Below are 21,985 nucleotides of genomic sequence, written 5' to 3' on the forward strand. Positions count from 1 at the left end.
TGATTGTGCAGAGAAACGCACATGGCGTTCCATAATACTTATGTCGTTTTTACAGGGATTTAATTAAATTTTTACTTTCTCTTCCTCTCTCTCTTTCTCTTTCAGCGATTCTGACCGCGGATGAGAATAGACTTTTACGGATCTTATTAAAAATGGACGGATTCTTATTAAAAATGTGTTATACAAAGGCAATATCGTAGCGAATTGCAATAAAGAATAATTAGGCTAGTAAAATTTATGATTTGCTTCATGTATATTACAAAATGAATCTTTCACACGAGTTACAATTCGCGTTTGTGAAGTATATATCGCACAAAAATCGACTTAATCGTTTAATCATAATTTATCAGAAAAGATTGGCACGCGTGGTATTTTATTACTCGATACCGCAACAATGAGCGTTAACAATACAACGTGCGTAAGAATAATATATCATTTATCTCGACATGTTTTATTGGATAATGTAATGATTAATAGCTTACTATTGTAAAAAATTTAGAATCCTATAAATCCTATATAAACCTGAAAGCTAATTAGTACATCTACGCGAAAATATAATATCATCCTAAGAATTCCACATATTCGATGCGCAAAAAATATTAAAATAATTCTAAATATATATATAATTCTGCAGATTGCGTAGACGCACTGCTATAGGTGTGTCAAACGCTTCAGAAATAATGAGGAATGTGAAATGCAATGTGCTATCCGCGCGTCCTTCCGCTCTCGTCGGCTTCCGTTTGTCTGATTTCGCGGAGAATCGATGTCTGTTGTTGTCGTATAAATTGCGAAATCGCATTCGTGAGACTCCTCGCGTATAGCCGGGAGGGACTCCTGTCCGGAGCAAGAATGAATAGCCTGGTTACTTATCCACCATCGCGCTCATTATTGCTCAACAGGGGCAACTTATGAGAGCACAAGAAGGTATATCTGCGCAACGCGTACAATGAGATATACAGAGTGTAGAAAAAAGTCTCGCTCTCTCACGAGCACTCTAAGCCGGATGAAGAAGAACATTAATCTTTTTTAATATTGAGAACGTTATTAGATTTTAAACTGAAATTGATTGAAAACGAGAAATTTTTAAAGGTCAATGAGTTCCAATCATCTCAGTTAAATGTCTATCGAGTTAGTAATTCTTTCAATGAATTTGTAAGTGCCATTTATATTCTTAGACGATTTCGTCTAAACTTCACGGATCACTTGATAACAGACATGTCCATACGAAATATCACTATTGAAAACTTTATTTTTTACTGACAACACTTAAGATACTAGTAATTAAATTATAGCGATAGTAGTAGTTGATATTATTAAAATTTTACCTTATTTTCGACTAAAGATGTAATTTGTAGGCACGATCCGGAAGATCTTACTATAGTTAAATTATTAGCGAAGTAACATACATTAAGAATACTTTATAAGTATTTTTACTTAAATAATGCTTTTCCGCAATTAGTGAGTGATTAATGAAGGAGGATATTAACTTTATCACATGTAGTTCGTAAGAATATCTTGTAAAGATCTATAAATAACATTTATGCAAATATTATTTTTTCACTGTTATAATTTATTTCGGACTGTAATCATAAATGAACGTAGCACACGCAATAAGTTCAAAATTTTGCAGATCAAAAATTATCATAGATTTCGTTTAAACTTAAATTTGTAGTTTTCAAAAATGAACAAGTAGATATTAATTATATTGTATGAAGTAAATTCGAAAATGAAATGGAAGAAATATAATTTTTTAAATCAAATCTCTTATTTATTTTAACCCTTGTTCAATACATATTTTTTATCACATTACTTTTTTACTTGTTTAGTCTTCTTTTTAGATTCTTTTTCGTTTCTCTTTTGAATTTAAAATGGAAATTTATCTTTATACTTTGTATCTCTTGCGGAAAGAAAAGCATGTATTTATTAATTATTCTCAATTTATTCACTAAATATGGAATGTTTGTTAAAGAAATTAAAAAATAATTTGGTCAATAGAGAATTAATTCTATTTTTGGAAAAAATGTAATAATATTTATATAAATATATATTTTTGTTTATGTATTATATATTTACCTACATCGTATTCATTTTCTATATGTAATTTAATGTATCCATTCTTTATATTCTTATATGAAATGTCGCCATGAAATCGGAGGCTCTAGTTATAACGTGCTCGAATTCGAGAAAAGATAGAGCTCCATCGCCGTCTATGTCGCTCTCTTCCAGAACTTTTTGACACACAGTAGTCATCTCTTCGGCACTTAGCCCACCTCGAGTCAGCTGCCGACAGGTGCGTTCCAAATCACCCATACCCAATACCCCGTCCTCGTCGAAATCTGTTCATGGAAAATTACAGATTGATCGTAAAGATGAAGTATAAAAACAATTATCAGGATATTATCAAAACGAGAAACGCGAATTTAAATGATACTTAAAACAAATATTTTCTCGAGATTCTTTTCTTCTATCGAAAATACATTTCATTTCACTTAAGCTCATCCATAAAATATTTATGAAAATTAAAAGCAAAAAAATATAACGAGACAAAAACGCAATTTATGGCGAAAGGAAAACGTTTCGCTCGAAGAAGGGTATAATTATGACGCGCTGCACGTCGGCAAAATCGATCGGTTGTTCCGTGCAAATATTCTCGTGCATCATGAATGTCGTGTCTGAACGCCGTATGTACTTCTCATCCCACGGAACTATAGGTACAGCGAGGTCGACCTCCAGGCTCTCTCACGGTTCGCTCGTCCGTCCGTCCGTCCATCCGTCTGTCTGTCTGGTTCACCTGGTGGTCCATACCGTAAATTTTAAAGGCGTAAAAGACTTTCAGATCCCGCGGTGCTTGCTCAGAGAACACAGACATCATCTCGAGGAATTCCTCGAAGCAGATTCCTTCGGAGATAGACATCGAGTGTCCTGGATCCTGGCGTCGTGTAAAGACTTCCGAGATCCGTTCTCTAAATGGATTTTCCTAAAAATGAAAGAAGAAACAAATATTTTAGTAGAGAGAAAATTTAAAATTAAAGTAAAAAGCTTGATTTTATTTTGAACTAATATATAAAATAAATATAATACTTATATACACATTATATGTACATATATTTAACACAGGCGCGCATACACATACGCAAAACGCCTATGAAGCGAGCAGAAAATATAAAATTATACATTCTAATTAACTCTGTGTGATTAAATTGAAAAATATATATTTATATAAATCTTTATATTTGATAAATCTCTAAAATAATAATAAATTACATAAATATACCATAATGTTTTCTTTACTAAAACAATTTATTATAAAATAAAGATTTTATACAAACATATTTTTTTATTATTTTTTAAACTAATTATGTATTAGAAATATAAACCTTTAGTTCAGGAATACGAGCTAAATACGACAAGGGTAAACGAAGAGACGATGCTTGTTGCGGCGTCATAATGCGTGGTATCATTCCAGAATCTCCTATCGCCCGGAATTTTTTAAATATCCTGAAAGAAAATGGAAAGCTTCAGTAAAAATAGCGATTTGAAAGTCTTTTACGCTGATAATAATGGAAGAACTTCCGAGATTCGTTCTCTAAATGGATTTTTCTAAAAATGAAAGCTGAAACATCTTATGAGTGATTATTACCTCAAGATTTCCTTGCGCGTTAAAAAAGTACAATCCTGATAATCTTCGAGTTGTTCTTCGGTGAATGTTGCTACTTTATTACCCATTAATTTATTTTTTTATTTTTCTGCGATAAAATGCTGGACTCTAGAATATTAATCTTTCACTTTACACGAATAGTTTTTTTTATATGCATTAATTTTTTTTACGAAAAAAATAAATTATGTATTATAAAAAAAATTACATAGATAGGAATCTCATAAAGAAATCGAATCAAAAAGGGCTGTTACATTTACGGAAGAACAACGAGGACTGAGTTTTCACATTCTCGATGTTCAATACGAATTCGTGCAATCTAATAACCAGGGTGTGTCCTGCCACTCCCATCTTTAGGGACGTCCCGATTCTGAAATACTACTTCTGATACGACGAGAAATTATGACCTACTTGTACACTTTAATGTGAATTGTATAACGATTGTTACTCTTTTTAATATCGACTGCGTGAAACTAATATTAATCATATTAAACATTCATACCTATAATTCTAAGGAGATGTTATCAAATATCAATTTTAATTATATAAAATAAGTATACAAATGTTTTAATAAATATATTACAAAGAGCTTTATTATATAGAAAAAATCGCAAGTGTAATCGCAAATTTTGCAACAGACATCAACATTATTAAAATTATATAGCCGAACGTGTTTTACTTATACAATAAGTTAGTTTTCCTTTAAATATAATTATCTTCATATGCTCCTTTACAATCAGCCAAACTATGAATACATTCCGTGAACTCATCTTCTTCCAGTCCAGAATCCGTAAAGGCATGAAATTTCTTGATACTTCTTATTCTTTTGGTTTGTTTAAGCAGAGATTTGTACATTGCCGCAATACTATTGCCACTATGCATCCCAGCCATCACTGCAACCGAGTTTACATCTAAAAAAAAATGAATAATATTAATATTCATCATTCAGTATCGTTAATTTTCTGTACTAATTTAAAAAAATATACCTGCTCCTATGGGCCATTCGGCGATATTACCATTCTCGGTCACATTATTATTGAATATCTTCGGATAAGGTAAAGAAAGTTTCAGTGGTGCCTCGATATTGGATAAATATGTAGGTGATGCGTGACATGTGCATGCTAAATAGAACGTCATCATTTCATGTACACTGGAGCATTTATATGCTGGTTTTGATATCTGTTTGTTAGCTTCGTGAATAGGTCGCTTTATTCTGTCCTCTGAAATTCCACGCAACACTATACTTTGCATATTGTTATCCATCGATATGTCGCAGCTCGGTGTCAGACTGGTCCATAGAGGTCCCTCAAATTCATCCAATATATCTATTAAATCCATTTTTACTTTCATAGGAAATGGTAGATTCAAACTAGTCGCCGTTGCTTTGCGGCCTAACTTGTTTAGATCAGCGCATAAATCAGATAAACTGGCATTCGGATATCTCTTAGTTCTATATCTTAAGGTTAAAGTATCCAAAGCAGTTGCTAATATCGCACTACTGTGATACTTTAGTTCCGGGCTATATGTTATATTTTGGAATTTACGCGAATCAGCTCCGAACGGCCATCCGACTTGTCCACAAGAAAGTGGACTGTAAAGCGAGGAGTATTCTCCAATGTGTTGCCAGCATAATGCTGTATTGACAATTTTAATTAAATCCGACGCACTAGGTTCGGCATTGTTAAAGTCTAGACATGGAAATGTCAAAATACTCTTTCCATACTCATCACGTAGATGCTGAACGCAAGATGCTCCAAGACCAGCAAAACCATCAGTAGAATCCATAAGCACCTATTGTTTTAAAATAATTATGCTAATAATACGGCATAAATAATTCTAACATAGATATATAATATACAATAAAATATATAAATATATACCTGAAATCCTTGCATTAAATCACATTCTTCTACATATAATCGTATTCTATCTGAAAAGTCATCGGAGAATTGTTCTGTGGTCCACAAATCGCGACCATACGTAAATATATTAAATGATTGTTGTGTACAATTGTGTAAATACTTTTTGATAACTGTCACTGTTCTTGGATGGAACAATGGTAAAGTATAGTCAACCCATGACTTTACATCATTTTCAAAATTGAAAGATTCTGTCTCTACAGTTTCATTGGATTTATTCAAACTTTCAATAAAAGGTGTTTTAGGACTAAGTTCAGCACTGGTAATTTCTAATTTTGTATCATCCCATAGCAGCTGATTATCTGGATCATCTGCTGTATTATATGAGGAACCTTGCTCACTCAAATAACCTAGTGCTCCTTTCAAATCTACTAATAACAGTCTCGGTGTAAATGTAACTTGTTTCTGAAACATAACTATCTCATTGTAATTACTATTTTATATTATAATGTATCTATTTATAAATTATATTTTTGATTGATGAATGATAGATGATTTAAAGATATAATTATATATATTTGTATATTGTTGTCAATATATCTGTACATAAATGCTGACATATATACAAAAACAATTTTATTTGTTTAATTATATTTACCTGCATATTTTCACCTTCTCTATACAAAACATCATGATTTATTTCAGATGGATGTTTTGGATCGTATGTAAAGTTAGATTCCTGCAATGAAAATCTTATAATCTTATTGCAATCTTAAGCATTTTAAAAGAGAAAGAGATTTGTAATAAAAAAAATTCTCGTAATTTTGATACCTTTGTAATAAAAAAATTATCATAATTTTCATACCTGTAAATTCCACCAATGCGTGCCAATAAAATTAGAATAATGACCCAATTGAATGGTCAATATGTCTCGTGTTGTCATATTTTACAAATTTATTTCTTATAGAAGAATATATAAGATCATATAAGATTCCTTCTTCTCTAATTGTTTATTAGATTTCCGTTATAGAATGTAGAATCATGATTTTGACATGAGGTTATCTTCTACGGTATTTATGAAATTGTATTTAATATACACAATCGGAGTACGTTCGGAAATTCTATTCGCGCAGTAGAATAGTATTGATCAATCAGAAACGAAGAATTCTTTGTCCCTTGATTGATTAATTAAACGTCTCCTCGACGATTCCCATTTTCATGAACAAACATTGGCCGCATTCAGCAGACTCAACAGTTGGGCAACATTACTAGATTTTCCGATGTAATTCGACGCTGATTGGTCGGACCTGAAAGTAGAAACCAATCATGTTCGATTGCTACTTAGCGGTTGAGTCCGCTGAATGCGGCCATTGAGGTAGATAGAGAATTTATAGGGTCTCTAAATAATTTCTAAAATACTCTATTCAATAACCAATCAACTTATCCGCCTAGTATGGTGATCGAATCCACGTAATTTTAAATTTTTGAATTTTGCACACACACAAATGAGAATTAAAATATATAATAAATTCGACTTCTATGGATTATTTATAATAAAAAACTTTGATTTCTTTATCGTTACATATATTCTTACAAACTTACAAAATTAAAAATAAAAATTACGATTAAAATTATTATGCAGTGATTCCATTCAGTGTGTTAATATAAGAAAAATCATAGTATATCAATTAATAAGACATCGTTATTAATGATATTATATAATTTAATACAAGCAATATGTATATATTTAAAATGCGACAAGTTTTGAATATTAACGACGAGAAAATGTTTAGTCTAATTATTAATATTGCTATTTATATCATAATCATACAAAAAATCACATAATCAAATAACATAAATAAAATAAAAACAAATAAAATAAAATTACATAATCTCTGTTATCACCAAGTATTACGCATGCATATATATGTGTATGTGTATGTATCTTATTCATCATATCAAGTTTCCTCTTTAGCGCAGGATGCGGGGCTTCCCCAGTATTATAAACCGTCCTTTGTTTAATGTGATGCGTATATCAGAATAAGATTTAGGCTGCGTTCCAATATTCACTACCAGTACTGAAAATCTATAGTTTTTATATACGTGACGTACACTTATAGTGCTATAAAAATAATAAATAATGTCATTTAAAATTAATTGTGAAAATTTTTCTGAAGATATGCTTCCAAAATTAACGCTTAAATTAATCGGACATTATAGTATTGACGGTGATTTACAATATCATGCCGATTTATCGCAACTGAAATATTATATTTCTCCTCCAGATCTTGACAATGTATTTTTTGATCTTAAAAAAAATTTGACTTTTACTCATTACAAACCTACTTCATATATCAAATTGGATGATATATTAAGATGGATTTCGGACAATTTTAATCTACTTGAAAAACCATTACCACGAGAAGATCAATGGTATGTTGTTAAACAATCATTATTCAAATATAAAACTTGCATGTGATATATTATTGAAATATACATATAACATAGATCTCTGTACATGTATTATTATATCCTCTGTACATATATTATAATTATTTATTATTAATAATATACAGGGTGTTTCATAAGTGGTGGGCAAAATTTCAGGATTCCTCATGCTTAGAGAAGAAAAAAAAGTTAATCAACATAGGTCCGGAAATGATTAGTTTTTGAGTTATTAAGATTTTTGTAATACAAAATTTTGTCTCATTTCTCGTCTTAGAAGTCCTTTTACAGGCATTAACAATGTTTTTCAAGTTCGGCGGCCTATGTTTACGTTAGCGCGGTGTATTATTCTTATTCACAATTCCATACATTTCCTCTAATTGTCCAAAATCTTAATAACTCAAAAACTAATCATTTCCGGACCTATGTTGATTAATTTTTTTTTCTTCTCTAAGCATAAGGAATCCATTCCTGAAATTTTGCCCACCACTTATGAAACACCCTGTATATAGCAATTATTGCATAATATATGACATGTACTATTACTTTTGTATAATTAATAATATTAATTAGGTTGGATACTGATTTTATTTGTCGTCGTGGTGCATTAAAAGTAATATTAAGTACTCCATATAAAAGATGTGAAGATTGGATTATTTGTGCTAGCAAATACCGTGGTACAATATATTTATGCGAATTTTACACAGGTGAAAAAGAATATCAACATGTTAATGCAACTGCAGAAACAAAACAATTAAATTCACAAGGATTTAAGTTTGAACAATATATGGTAGCAGGTATTTTAAATTATTATGTATATGTATACATTTGATTATTACAATTTAACCAAATTATTTTTACTTTAAAAATACAATAATATAAATATTTAATTTATATAATTAAATTGATCATAAATAATATACCATTTTTTTATTAGATCAGCCATCATATCAACCAAACACATCAGTACCTCTTAATGAATGTGAAAAATTTTACAGCATATTTAAAACAAATTTTGGTGATCATTCATTAGTATATGAAGCAGAAATAGATGGTATTTCTTCACAACAACTTATAACAGATACACTTATTGGCAAAACATTTGAATTGATTGAGTTGAAAACATTATCAATAAGACAGTATAATGAAATTGGTACAGTACAGCACTATAAATATGGCACAATTCGTGTTGACAAAGTAATTACATGGTGGAGTCAAAATTATTTGGCAGGAATAGAGAGACTTATATGTGGATTAAGAAATAGGAATGGAGAAGTGAAAATGATAAAGGAATTCTCTACACATAATTTGCCACAACTTTCAAAAGTAAGTAATTCCTTTAAAAATATATAATGTTTATGTAACATAAACATTATATATTTATGTACATATTAATTTGTAATTATTTACTATTACAGCCTTGTTGTAATGTGGACAAATGTAAAATGTTTTGCAAAATATTTCTAGACAATGTCAAAAAAATTGTCACCAAAGATCATAATGAGTGCATGTATAAGTTTTATTTTGATGCTTCCAATAATGTTATAAATTATAGTGAAGAAGCTTCTAATGATGAAATTTATATCTTCTTAAAATCATGGTTTGTTAAAAAAGCAGAGAAGTACAATGATACTTGTCAATAAAAACAATTCTTAAGAATATTTTTTATATAAAGAAAGATTTTATATAAAAATGTTTATAACTCTCTTTTGTATACGTATAAATACTTATAAATCTTTTTTAAATACTATAAATCTCTTTTATATACATATATTATGTGAAAAAATATGTCAATATTTCAAGATGATGCATATCTTATAAATATATTGTATTCCATATGGATAGATATGTAAGTGATATAAAATTAATAAAATGATTTCTAAAACAAGTGTATTTTACATTGAAGTGAAAGGAATATGACTTTCTTTTTTTCTATAGAATACATATTTTAATGATAACTTTTCAGTTTTTTAATATACAATAAAAATTATTTTATATCTTATACAAACGTTTTTAATTAAACAAATATAATAAGTTAACATATTTACTTTGACACTTACTTGAACAAAATGAAAATTTTATTACATATGTTTATCACACACTTCGACCTAGAACTTGTCGCATTGCATCCATCTCTTCATGAGACATAGGTTCTAACATCAATCCAGGTACTGGTGGAGTCAATTCTAAGTCACGTAATTCATTTACTTTTATCTTTAAATCACTTCTTAACTTATTAATTGCAGTACTACATTCTCTCTGATCTGAAATGCCAATAATGTTATTGCAGAATATGAAAATTATAGAATGTAAATAGATTTTTTTCTCTTTTAGAACCTTACCTTTTTCGAGCAATTCTTCAGCTGCTTTAGATGGCATCTTTAATAGCAATGGACCCACTGTTATCCACGTTTTTTCATGTGAGTGTTTTTGTAGTGCCCTTATTCCAATGCGATCATCGTTTCTTCTTTTATCCAGAGCGATTATTTCTTTGCGATCAGTGAGAATTTCACCAGCTTTATCTTCAACTTTTTCTAAGTGTTCCAATAATCTTTGATGTTCACTCATTATCTCTGTAACATATATTAATAAATCTATATATTATATTTATTTCAACTATTAAATATTGAAAAGTCTTTCGATATATCTGAAGTTTTCATTCTTGTTACATTTTAATAAAATAAACACTAAGTATTTGTGTATTTTTTATAGTTTTATTAACACATAATATTAACATATAAGAAAAAATTTGGTAATATATAGTATTTATGAAAAAATAAAAATTAATATTAATATATGCATTATTTTGATTAAGAAATATTGAGAATAAACTTACAAATATAGATATATAAGAACAGTAATAATTATTTTCATTGTATTCAATCTTCAAGTAAACATATATATATTACATTCACATTTATAAAATTATTCATATATATATTTTAAGATAATGCTATACGTAAAGCTCTTTCTTTTCTGGCTTCTCTGTGAAGTAGTCTTTCCCTGTCCCTTTTTTTCAAAGGTTTCTCTCTCTGTTTAGGTGTTTTAATATTATTAATGGCAGTAGTATCACCCGGCTTGAAATGGGTAACTTTATATTCACTTTCCACCGATTGTCCTAATCCTTTGCGATCCGTTTTTAAACATGTTTTAATTGGATATTTTATTCCTCTCCCAGAAGGTCCAAGACCAGCTTCTTCATCCCATCCTGTATTCAAAAGCATTCTATATCCTTTATTTTGTCTTGATATTCCATATATTGCATACTTTAATTTTGGCTTTGTATTAAAGATGTGCAAAGTAGAGCTTTCATGTTTTTGCTGTGTTGTTTCTTGAAAGGTTGCTTTACACACATCGCAGTAAAATATTGGGTTGTGTTGTAATTTCATTTTGTCTTGTGTAACATTGTAAACATCATGTTCCGAAGATTCCATAGATATTGCTTTTATTGATAAAGCATTTGTATTATTTACTTTTGGGACAGTTATCGATGATTGATTATTATTATATATTGATTCAGATTTCTTTTTTAATAGTGCAACTATACTTAAATAATTTCTTTTCAAAGCTAATTGGGCTGCAGTAAGACCAGACTTATCTCTAATTCTTCTATTAGCCCCAAGATTTAGCAAAAACTGTACAATTTCTAAATGACCACAATAAGCAGCAGACATTAATGGAGTCCAACCAAAATCATCGCATACATTCACATTTTCTGATGTCATATGTTTTTGTAAAAATTTTAAATCCTTTTGTTCTACTGCTTTTAGCAATGTATTAATTGTGACTTTTGTTAAAATATCTTCAGAAATTGTAGTCTTCTTTGATTGTGTGTTAATGGAAGCTTGATTTGTGCCAGAGTTGCTTTGGTTTCCAACAGTTTTTGATTTTAAGTACTTTAATTTTGGTGTCATAACATTGCTATTACTAATTTGGTGAATAACTTCTTCATAAGCAGCTTTTGCTTCATTTCCTTTGAAGGCTAATTGATGAATACATTTCTCTGGAGATTTATCCTGTACACTGGAGGACTCCCTGACAAATGTTTTCCATGGTATATCAATGGTATGTCGTATATGCATCCATTGTTCTAAAGACATTTTTCTAATATACTGGACATAGGCCACGTTGTTTTAAATTTATTTTTGTCAAAAATTGTATGAAATCTCTATAATAATCTGCTTTGTCAGTGTATTAGTCTTCTTCAACAATCACAATATATACATTTATCATTGCAACACAGTATATGATATTGCTTCTCCAAAAGTTGGTCTAGAAAGTAATAGTAACTGGCACCAGATAAGTAATATGACACTGCATACGACACGTATTTGCGAGCAATATATTGCTCTGCACACCTTGTATCTCCGTAATATCAACTTTTATCGAAAAAGATGCTACTTCAAAATAGCAGTTTTGGTATATATTGTACGTAAAAGCTCAAAATCTTATTATCAATATAAAACATCAACAGCAAAATTTACCTTTGCTACTTTGCCTTATTGCGCTATTATATCTTTCGTTTCTCAATTTATTATTTTACACTCGGGAATCAGGTTCTTTCTCTTTGATAAAATTCTCGTCCATCAAATAGTGACAATGTAAGACAGTAAGACAACTATGTGCATTTTTATTCCCTAGAAAGCGCCATACTATTTTTTCTGGTCGATTGTGATTCGTTGCTCCAGTGCATATATGTAAACCCACTGTAATATGTGGCTTGAGAATGAGACTTTTATCTTGTATGTAAAATGGATGAATGTGATATATATGTATGTACATAAGAGTTTATGAACGAAGGTTAGAAACTACTACCGGCGGTCGCGTGGTGTACACGCTAGTTCAGGTATATGAATTTTTTTTCTTGTAATTGGGATATAGTAACAGTTAAATAAAAAGAGCATGGCTTTGCCAACTTGGGCGAAGATAGGAATTGGATGGTAGGTGTGTATGGCATTTCGGAAAGTTTCTGATTAATTATTCCTCGTGTAGGATTCTCGCATATCATGTCGATCGTTAACCCTAGATATTGAAACTACTGACGATTATTGCACCCAAGACGCTTGATGATTTTAAATGTCTGTATTTTATTGACATTTGCATAGTTAAAAGATTTTGCATAGATTTTTACTAGCTTATTTATAAAAAAAAAATATATATATATATTTCATTATAAAATAATAAATTTATACTATTTACAGGTCTATAATCACTGTCATAGGAACTTACGCGTTTGTGCTATCTAAACGAAGTGTCAATGCCAGAAGATATGAAATTATGAAAGCTAGACAACGTTTGCGCGAGTCCAATGTTGTAGATTAATTTATGATTAAGAAATAAGGAATTTAAAGAAGACCATTAAAGTACAAAACTTGAAGGATGGCAGCATTACCACAATTGGACGAAGATAAACTTAAATTGGTACAGGAATTAGAAATAGAAATGATGTCGGATATGTATAATCGTATGACATCCGCATGTCACAGAAAGTGTATAGCACCAAAGTATACCGAGGCTGAATTAGGTAAAGGAGAATCGATATGTCTGGACCGTTGTATCGCTAAATATTTAGATGTTCATGAACGTATCGGTAAAAAACTTACACAAATTTCGATGCAAGAAGCAAAAGTTGCAGAGCAATCAAAGACCAGTTAAGTTATTAATTAAATTTGATGAGATTTTTATGTAATCTCTTATAAGTTGCTTTTAATTATTCTAATTTTAAAAGCACCATGTAATTTAGAACAGATAAAATACAGTCATTCTGTATTTAATTTAGTTTATGAATAAAACTGTACTTTATGAATTGTTATAAATTCTTAATTTTCCAATTTCCCAAATATTTTAATATCTCCTCATATATACATGGACACAAATATGTAATATAATATTTTGTTAATATAAATTTAGTTTAAAATTTAATTTATTATGAATAAAAGGAAATGTTTATTTGTATTATTATTATTATTATACTATTAAAGATTTTTTAGAGAAATTATGATACAGGTAAATGATACATTTTATTTACAAATAGTTTATTCTCAAAGGAAGTATTTTATATAATTAATAGATTGTATACACAACACACAAATCCAAATGCAAATATAATAATGCATATTATGTATTAACTAATTTTAAAATCATCTAGATTTTCATTAAACTTAAATGTTATAAAAAGTTTGTTAAAGTGCTATTATAATTTTTTTGTATACATTTAATTTTTATTAAATATTCAAAATATAGTATCTTGTCCATCTAAAGTATTTATTCATGTATACTTTTAGACATAAATTTTGATTTACAAGTAGAAAAATTTATTTTTCAGCAATACATGTATATAATAGAAAGTAGTAAATAATAATGTAGCAAAAAATCAATATATGTTAATTATTGTAAATATGATTTGATGAAATTTATGGCAGCAAGATAAAAAACTGTACAAATTTAAGTGTTACAAATCCCAGAATTGAAACTATAATAACAAACGTGTGTTTAATTTTTCTATTTAAAGTTTAACACCAATAATAAGAGCGATGAAAATAAATTTATTTTTGTTTGTTGTTCAAATTCGTATCACATATACATTTTTTGAAATGTGATACTAATATTAACCAGCAGTTTTGTCTTTTACCGGACGAGTCGTTGCCAAAGCTAAAGTATGCTGACCCCCGCCACTGACTCGTACTACTGTCTTACCTTCTAATTGCTTTCCTTTAACTAATACTGGTTCATCGACATCTTTTACATCTCCTGTTCCAAGGTTTCCGTTAGTTCCTGTGCCCCATGAATATAAGTCACCTATTGTAATAAAGTATAGAGCATTGTAAAATCGACTATTTTTAGAGAATATTGATATAATATCCACATTATTTACCTGATTCCGTAACAGCAAAAGATTCTCTGCTACCAGCACCTACATCAATACATTTAGCAGAGCTTAAAGCAGGAACTAATGTAAGTTCTTCTGCATCCAAGCAATTAGGTCCGAGTCCAAGGCGACCATATTCTTTGCGACCCATCACATAAACTTGGCCTGCATCATCCAAGGCTACAGTATGATGTTCTCCACTGCTGATATGTCTCCATATTTTACCGCTAAAGGTTTTTGATATTTGTGGATGAAAGTTGATTTCACTATTTTTTAAACCTGAAAATTTTCCAATAAATTAGATCTCGATAAATTATATGATATTTAAAATTGAAAAGTATATGATCTTTAAATATATATATCTTACCGATTTGATGAAAATTATTTAGACCAAATACATATATGTCTCCTTTTTGATACTCCTTGGCAAATGTACAAAAATTTCCTGCCCATATATCATCAAATTGCAACTTCTTACTGATTTTGAATTCAACTATGCCTGGAGTCAGTAGCAGACCTATTCCTTGTCGTGAATTTCTACTGGCTGTTCGTGCAGCTACTCGTCCTAATTGTCCTTGTTCCGCGCGTCCGCAAGTATATATACGTCCATTTTCACTAAGTAATACTAAATGATCACTACCTGATGCTATTTTGACAACTTTTACATTAGGTAATATTTCTACAGGGAATCGTTCATTCCCTCTAGCCGTTAGTCCCATAGAACCATGTGTATCCTAAGTTACAAATTTTTTACATTAATTGTATTTCCTTTCAATTAACACTATATTACAAATAAGCAAAGATTATATAAATTAATAAAAAAAACATACCCTAAATGTGCCCCATGCAAACACTCGACCATCTTCTAACAATGCAGCCGTATGCGAATCACCCGCTGTTACTTGAATGGCTTTCTCAGGTAATTCAACTGCACCGGGTACTGTCTCAGATCCTTCCTTAGTGGTGTCTCGTCCAAGTGCTCCCTCATCATTACATCCAAAGGTTAATATTTCGCCTGTCTTTCTCAAACATACATTATGCATAGCACCAGCTGCTATAGCTATAATATCTTGATACTCAGATATAGCTGCTGGACGCATCTTTTCTGTAACATCTTCTCCTAATCCAAGTTGTCCAAAGTCACCTTGTCCAAATACAAGCATAACACCATTGGTTGAAAGTGATCGTAAGTCAGGTTTCACAGTTATTTCTGCAAAATAAAATTTGTACAAATTTATACTTGTGCGCAAGTGATTTTTTAATATATGAACAACATATCGATCTGTCGAAACTTGTGCCATTCTTCGCAAACATTAATATCTTCGCCTTCAGTGACAATATAAATGACTGCGCGTGAAATGGTTTCTTACATTCGCCTTGTAAACATGATCGTTTGTAACGTACTCCATTACACGTATAGGTTACGCATAGTGCTAAGAGAACAAAAAATAATTTTTTAATAAATGGAAAAATTATTAATCGACATACCTTGCTTCTGCTTGATCTGCTTCGGAGGCTTTTCCGCCTTCGTGGGATCCACGGCCGTCCGTTTCGCGGCTCTCCTTGGCGGCACTACAACATTTTCAGGTTACATTTGCAAACGTGCTCGTAAAACGTTTATTATGACTGTCACACGCGACTCAGCGGGCGCTTTTAATATAGTCGTTTATACATGTACTTACTTCTGTTGCTATTTTTCGTGGGTCGCGAATATATCCAGTCCCTTGCTCCGTTGGCGCCAAAAGTTACGATGCTCCTCTCCTCGCTTTACGATTGTTGCGCAACTCGTGAAGTACGTCGAAGATGGTTTGCACGGCGCTAACAGCTGCTTCAATGGCTCAGGTGATTCTCATTGGCAGATTTGAATGTGTAGCTGTTGCATTCATTGGACGGGGACACGAGGGCTTGAGGTAAAACTCACGGCGATGATCAACCTTCTTCAATAGCAGGTGATTCTAGATGAAGGAGTGATTTTTCTCGAATCGTCATTCAGGCCGGTACGTATCAATGTGTATCGTACATGACGATTACCCGCCAAAATGCGCGCCACCTCCTGAAATGTTTCCGAAGTTTTTCATTACGAAAAAGTAAGTCTTCTTATACATGAGTGAATAAACGTTTATTCGCAGAAACGCTAATAAGATTAAGGTTTCTTAAAATCGTGAGTTTAAGAAAGAGATAAAAAGCATTTCTGACAGGTATTTTCACGTGCGATATATTTGTTTAAAGCTATTCGTTTTTTTCCGTCCCGCTTCTTTCATTTCTCGCGAGTATGAGATATTTTGTAAACAAGATATTTTTGTAAAATACACTTCGTGTAAAAATATTCGCAGATTTTTAAGCTTTATTAGAGTTGGTCGCAAATCGAGTTTGATAGATATTTTTCATTTATACACGAATGTAAGTTAGATCGTAAAAAATGTTGCGAGCTCCGGTAACGCGATTAATATTTTGCAACTCTCGTAAATTAACAAACAAGAGTGAACGCTGTACATGTTACAATGAAGCTTTGTATAAAACCGACTGTGGTATGTTAAGAAAGTTTTGGATTCTGCGGTTTAATATCTCGACCCTTACCAGACTAACATCGTTTTCTGGCGGACAAAACTTAATATCGTGGAATATTAAAAGGACTTTTAAGACTAGTTCTCTCTCTCTCTCTCTCTCATCTTGTATGGCATAAAATCAAGAGGCGACGAGATACAGAGATTTAACGACTTTATTTTGCATTTTTGAAATATTATTTACAATTTGATCTAAACGACGAAGAATTATTTTGCTCACACATTAATATGCGTTTCTCGTTATGTAAAAGCTTATGAATCGATGTTTGTGGACTTATTTTCAAGTAACATAAATTTTGCATCATGATTATGAAAAAAAGAACATTTAAAAAAAAGCGAATGTCTCTAATAATAATATTTTGTTTTTATTCTTATTATAACAATTATATTGCTGTCATTATTTTATTAGCTATATTCTATTATTTTTCTAATTATATCATTATATTTCTTATATACATATCTTCGAATATATATCATAATATAGTAATTCCATACGATGTACTACAATATAAATGAATCATAAACATGTTAATCTAAAGATATGCTCCACTTGACTTGAAAAAATTAAAAATATTTCAAATCGCATTTGGTGACCAATCAGGACAAAGATTTTTGTCGCGACTGATCGATGAACACATCCACAATATCAAGTGAAGTGCACTTTACGTATGCACTTTTGCTAGAAATGAGTCACGTGATTTGTCGGAGCGAAGACGTAGTAGTTGATTAGTTATGGCGACTCGAAGAAAACTGTGCGCGAACGGTTCCCTTTTCGATGAGTGAAATTTGAATTCGGGATTTGGTCGATCGAATAAAAAACCGTCTGTTATAATCGCCGATCAAGCTGAACGTGTATACGATTACGCGAGTTATCAATCGGGCTGCGATCTCGTCAAAGATACGACGATTCTTCTGCGAACGAAGACTACTTTTGGCGCGTGAAGTTGCCGACATTTGCAAGGTAATTCAATACTTGAAATCGTTATAATTTGAATTTTCCTTTATAAATAATGAAAGAGATATGCTATTGTAGATGTAAAATCATCGTGTATTATTAACGTTAAAAGTAGATTTTTCATTTAGGGCCGCGGATGTAAACAATTTTATTGTCAAAATTCCAACTGTCAATGATTTCTTGAACCACCGAAACTACCGTTTCTGAGAAGCTTGTACGTTACTTCAATACTTTTTCTCGATACGAGATCGTTCCCAATCTTCTTCGAGGGAAAGAAGGGATGCAAATTTGTTTATCTTTCAGGAAGTGTCCCATAAATCTTGCCGGTCGCTTGTCTTGACAAGAGTGAGACAGAGATGAGAGCGAGCGAGATAGAGCGAAATTTTATGAAGCCAGTTATTTCGTATGTGTGTGTGTGGCTTTCGCATTAGATAAGGTTTAAAACTCGCTCGCGCTTGAGAAACGGGGGAGAGATAACTCGTGATCTTTTTAATAAAACGAAAAAATCTTGTAATGAGAAAACAATGACACGCGAGAAAACGCATCCTTATACGTGTAATCTTGATATATTTGATAAATTTCACATTCTATAGAAATCCACTTAACGTTGATTTCAGGTAATTTGGTGTATCTTGATCGAAGAACGAACGTCCACAGGGAGCACGGAAAATTAAACCGGATTTTCGGGAAATTTGTTCGCGTTTGGTGCGCGCGGTCGCGATTCCCAATAAAACGCAAATTAGCATGCGACGGAGGATGACCGCGGGAGTGCGCGTGATGCGGCGGGGGGGGGGGGAGACGGAAGGGAGCAGAGGGTGCCGGCCGGTATCGGAGAGGTCGCGGAAGCGCGCCAGTCGACGCCAGTCGACGGCGAGACTTCGCCCGCGTAGCTTCTCCCTTTGCTTCTCTATCTCTCTTTCTTTCTCGCTACGTCCATTCGTCCGTCTATCTGTCTGTTGCTTATCCTTGTGAAAAATTTCCGTGATAATCAAGGCGTGGAATTGAATCTCCCTTTTTCGCGCACGAACGTCCCCGCGAAATATTCGCAAAAGAGTGGAAGACATCACGTGACAGCCGCGTGAAAGACGCGGGACCATCGGCGAAACGATCCTCAAGAGTGACATCTGCGGACGTGGATCTTCGCCTCGTGGAACGGGACCGTTTGATGTAGAGCCGAGGAGCTATGACGAGGACGACGCGCCGATTTTTGCTGCTGTTGCAGATGCTGATAGGGGGTGAGTGACTTTGTTTAACATGTACCTTGTGTCTGAAGAACGTACGCAAATATTGCGGGACCATTGAGGAGCGATCGTTTCGCTTCCAATATTTAACTCGTGATAAGTCTTGCGTATAACAAGTTTGCAGTTGAACAAATTTTTTCAATCAGATATCAAAGATTTATCATTTTTCTTACAAGGCAATTTTAATCGCGCATGAGAATAAAATATGACAAAAAGTAAGACAGAAAATTGAAAAGGCAAATCTCATTGTTACAATTTGATTTACTACACAAGTATCAAATGATAAATTGTCGTTAAATAATACATAAATTACTGTGAAATGCAATATCGCGACTATATGTATAATAAATTTGTAAATAAAATATTTAATCGTTGCATTCTTCTACAAATTAAAAATCAACAATAAATTTATATATGAAGAAACATGTGAAAAAACAGAAAAAAAGAGAGAGAAAGGAGAGCTTATTTAACATATTTTAACATGACAAAAAACAAAGTTGCACAAGTTACGTTGGTAAATTAAATTTAATTTCACGAAATATATATAAGCTGGCTGTATTATATAATCTAAATGACGCAAACGTGATCCTTATACATGATCCTCTGTTCTTTGCTGGCTGCGCTTACGTTTTTGATGCGATGGTTTCTTGGTAGCCGCGCGACTTGTTGAGCCATCAACCTCTCTCTCCTCGACGAGGAGTAAGCGAGGCGTGCACTGAATTCGCGCGTGACAAAATAGATTTTTCGAGCAGAGCGTTCGCGAAAGTGGATTGATTTTCTTGCGCGCGCGAACGTATCAGCGTTTTCTCAATCAGACTGAGTGGTTGCCGTGGACGTCGCGACGCTTGCCTACCATCGCCGACATCGCGCACATGTGCTTTTAAGAAGCACAACGCCGCCTTTTCGAAAAGTCGTTCGAGCAAACGCGTCGGTTCTATATACTTATACCGCGTTCCTGATTCGATGAACCGACGATGTTTGTCGTGTGAGATCGAGAAAGCACTTGGAATATTACAGAGTGTTTATACGCGACACTTTCGTGAATCTACCATCTCCGCCGCGAATTATTTTTTTTGTTACGGAAAATAATCATTATTCGCGTCGAAGCTTTTTGAATTTAGGAAAAAATATATAATCCGAGTGTTTTAAAAATAATTCTCCCTTTCTCGCTGTTTTTATGTAATATATAAAATAAATAGATGGCAAAACAGAATTAATATATTGTCGCAATGATATATTAAATGTTTAAATATTTGTCATTTTTTTCTGCATGGATTTTTATTTCGGTTAATTTAATATTGTTTATTTTTTTCGAGTATTAGTGTCGATTTTTAAATGATTCATTCATCTTGAATATTCGTTATTCTTTAAATTCTATAATTCTTAAATGTACCTCTCCTCAAGATCTATAGTCACGCAACTATAGTAGAAATAATTTATCTTGATCGCAAGATTTATCACGAGAAGAATGCATTTGCGCTTATAAAAGATGAGCATGCAATTTCTGAATATTTCGCGCCCGCGTCTCATTTCAATGTCGAATTGTGAAATATCCAGAGAGAAAGAGAGAGCGTTTGAAGCCCGTCCTTTTACGCATCCCTTTCTCGAAGAAGACACGTTTTCATACCTAATGCTCCCTCATTCGTCGCGAATAGACGTTTATTCATCTTCCGGAGCACGTCTCAAAGCATTTCAGTTCTTCAGTTTGCGAAACAAGATGTGACGTTTACCCGGGTGTCCATCTCCGCGGTGAATTGCACGTGCAAAGGCGATAGTTGAAACAAAACGTGAGAAAAAAGCCATCGTTAACCTAGTTTCTTAGCTATCAATCATCACGCGGTGTTCCGCGGTAGACCAGGCGTTGATAGAATTTATGATGAAAATTGAAGAAAGATAACCATCTTTCTCCCCTACATCAGAATTATATTATATGCTTCTAGAAAATTTTGCAAATATACAATTTATACATAAAATTGCTATTTTTTTTAGCAAAAATTTCGTCAATTGCCATTCTTTTTCCTTTCTTTATTAACTTTTTGTATATTAAATATGTTGAATGACTGAAACTAAAATTCTTATAGTAAAGATTATTTAAAATTATCTTAAATACAAGCGCTCTCTCTTTCTTTCTCAGAGTTTATTTATATTCTAAGAAATTTATATTTATATTATTAATTTAATTTATATTCCAAGATAAATCTTTCATAAATTTTTATATGTTCCATTTTTTTCAAAATATTTTTTATAGTTAAAAACTAACTACATTTCTTATTTTATTTGCATAATAATGAGTATGAAATATATAAAGAACATAGACAAATCAAAAAACGATATTGTCAAAATCGATATGATACATGGTAAAGCAAACACTGTCGGCAGTATATGCAAAATCATTAAT

At 31.9% G+C, this 21,985-nt stretch overlaps 7 protein-coding genes across 16 annotated transcripts in view; 3 read left to right on the plus strand and 4 right to left on the minus strand.

Moving 5' to 3' along the window:
• Positions 1–2,005: 2,005 nt before the first annotated feature.
• Positions 2,006–4,081, minus strand: LOC145961369 (calcium and integrin-binding family member 2). Of its 2 annotated transcripts, none has more exons than XM_083081494.1 (4): positions 3,641–4,081; positions 3,378–3,498; positions 2,806–2,977; positions 2,006–2,336 (listed from the first exon to the last, which is right to left on the minus strand). In XM_083081494.1, the coding sequence occupies exons 1-4, from the start codon at positions 3,724–3,726 to the stop codon at positions 2,119–2,121; spliced, it is 597 nt and encodes a 198-aa protein (XP_082937620.1). In that variant the 5' UTR covers positions 3,727–4,081; the 3' UTR covers positions 2,006–2,118. The 2 variants fall into 2 exon arrangements, with proteins under 2 accessions (XP_082937620.1, XP_082937621.1); XM_083081495.1 differs by having other exon boundaries at positions 2,298–2,336; positions 2,690–2,977.
• A 125-nt stretch (positions 4,082–4,206) lies between these two features.
• Positions 4,207–6,773, minus strand: Mst (misato mitochondrial distribution and morphology regulator). Of its 2 annotated transcripts, none has more exons than XM_083081488.1 (5): positions 6,380–6,773; positions 6,173–6,253; positions 5,536–5,979; positions 4,642–5,446; positions 4,207–4,566 (listed from the first exon to the last, which is right to left on the minus strand). In XM_083081488.1, the coding sequence occupies exons 1-5, from the start codon at positions 6,455–6,457 to the stop codon at positions 4,358–4,360; spliced, it is 1,617 nt and encodes a 538-aa protein (XP_082937614.1). In that variant the 5' UTR covers positions 6,458–6,773; the 3' UTR covers positions 4,207–4,357. The 2 variants fall into 2 exon arrangements, with proteins under 2 accessions (XP_082937614.1, XP_082937615.1); XM_083081489.1 differs by having other exon boundaries at positions 5,536–5,990; positions 6,380–6,431.
• A 747-nt stretch (positions 6,774–7,520) lies between these two features.
• Positions 7,521–10,547, plus strand: LOC145961368 (decapping and exoribonuclease protein-like). Its single transcript, XM_083081492.1, has 4 exons — positions 7,521–7,947; positions 8,533–8,756; positions 8,897–9,285; positions 9,378–10,547. The coding sequence occupies exons 1-4, from the start codon at positions 7,655–7,657 to the stop codon at positions 9,600–9,602; spliced, it is 1,131 nt and encodes a 376-aa protein (XP_082937618.1). The 5' UTR covers positions 7,521–7,654; the 3' UTR covers positions 9,603–10,547.
• LOC145961367 (p53 and DNA damage-regulated protein 1) lies at positions 9,870–12,576 on the minus strand. 3 transcript variants are annotated; one of them, XM_083081491.1, is made up of 3 exons: positions 10,796–10,936; positions 10,302–10,532; positions 9,870–10,223 (listed from the first exon to the last, which is right to left on the minus strand). In XM_083081491.1, the coding sequence occupies exons 2-3, from the start codon at positions 10,525–10,527 to the stop codon at positions 10,054–10,056; spliced, it is 396 nt and encodes a 131-aa protein (XP_082937617.1). In that variant the 5' UTR covers positions 10,528–10,532; positions 10,796–10,936; the 3' UTR covers positions 9,870–10,053. The 3 variants fall into 3 exon arrangements, 2 of the variants coding, with proteins under 2 accessions (XP_082937617.1, XP_082937616.1); XM_083081490.1 differs by lacking the exon at positions 10,796–10,936 and adding an exon at positions 12,444–12,576 and having other exon boundaries at positions 9,872–10,223; XR_014435627.1 differs by lacking the exon at positions 9,870–10,223 and having other exon boundaries at positions 10,396–10,532; positions 10,796–12,437.
• Positions 12,577–12,665: 89 nt separating this feature from the next.
• On the plus strand, positions 12,666–13,765 carry Tim10 (translocase of inner membrane 10). Of its 3 annotated transcripts, none has more exons than XM_083081499.1 (2): positions 12,666–12,805; positions 13,161–13,765. In XM_083081499.1, exon 2 carries the CDS (start codon positions 13,339–13,341, stop codon positions 13,612–13,614), a length of 276 nt encoding a protein of 91 aa, XP_082937625.1. In that variant the 5' UTR covers positions 12,666–12,805; positions 13,161–13,338; the 3' UTR covers positions 13,615–13,765. The 3 variants fall into 3 exon arrangements, with proteins under 3 accessions (XP_082937625.1, XP_082937624.1, XP_082937626.1); XM_083081498.1 differs by having other exon boundaries at positions 12,748–12,903; XM_083081500.1 differs by lacking the exon at positions 12,666–12,805 and adding an exon at positions 12,968–13,037.
• A 719-nt stretch (positions 13,766–14,484) lies between these two features.
• The window catches only part of Rcc1 (Regulator of chromosome condensation 1), a 60,740-nt gene continuing 53,239 nt past the window's right edge, over positions 14,485–21,985 (minus strand). The window contains exons 2-7 of the mRNA XM_083081340.1: positions 16,510–16,880; positions 16,316–16,399; positions 15,658–16,037; positions 15,195–15,561; positions 14,834–15,106; positions 14,485–14,757 (exon numbers count right to left, since the gene is read on the minus strand). Coding sequence (XP_082937466.1) covers positions 14,567–14,757; positions 14,834–15,106; positions 15,195–15,561; positions 15,658–16,037; positions 16,316–16,399; position 16,510 — 1,296 coding nt within the window. The 5' untranslated portion in view covers positions 16,511–16,880 and the 3' untranslated portion in view covers positions 14,485–14,566. The remainder of the gene's footprint in view (positions 14,758–14,833; positions 15,107–15,194; positions 15,562–15,657; positions 16,038–16,315; positions 16,400–16,509; positions 16,881–21,985) is intronic.
• Positions 18,127–21,985, plus strand: part of LOC145961290 (irregular chiasm C-roughest protein) — a 152,502-nt gene continuing 148,643 nt past the window's right edge. For all 4 annotated transcript variants that reach the window (XM_083081337.1, XM_083081335.1, XM_083081336.1 and 1 more), the window contains exons 1-2: positions 18,127–18,352; positions 18,964–19,581. In XM_083081337.1, the coding sequence (XP_082937463.1) occupies positions 19,530–19,581 (52 nt within the window). In that variant the 5' untranslated portion in view covers positions 18,127–18,352; positions 18,964–19,529. The remainder of the gene's footprint in view (positions 18,353–18,963; positions 19,582–21,985) is intronic.

Source organism: Camponotus vicinus, unplaced genomic scaffold (assembly GCF_025532165.1).
Source record: "Camponotus vicinus isolate PSW18456_S1 unplaced genomic scaffold, iyCamVici1.0 SCAF_11, whole genome shotgun sequence".
In the NCBI taxonomy this organism is placed as follows: Eukaryota; Metazoa; Arthropoda; class Insecta; order Hymenoptera; family Formicidae; genus Camponotus; species Camponotus vicinus.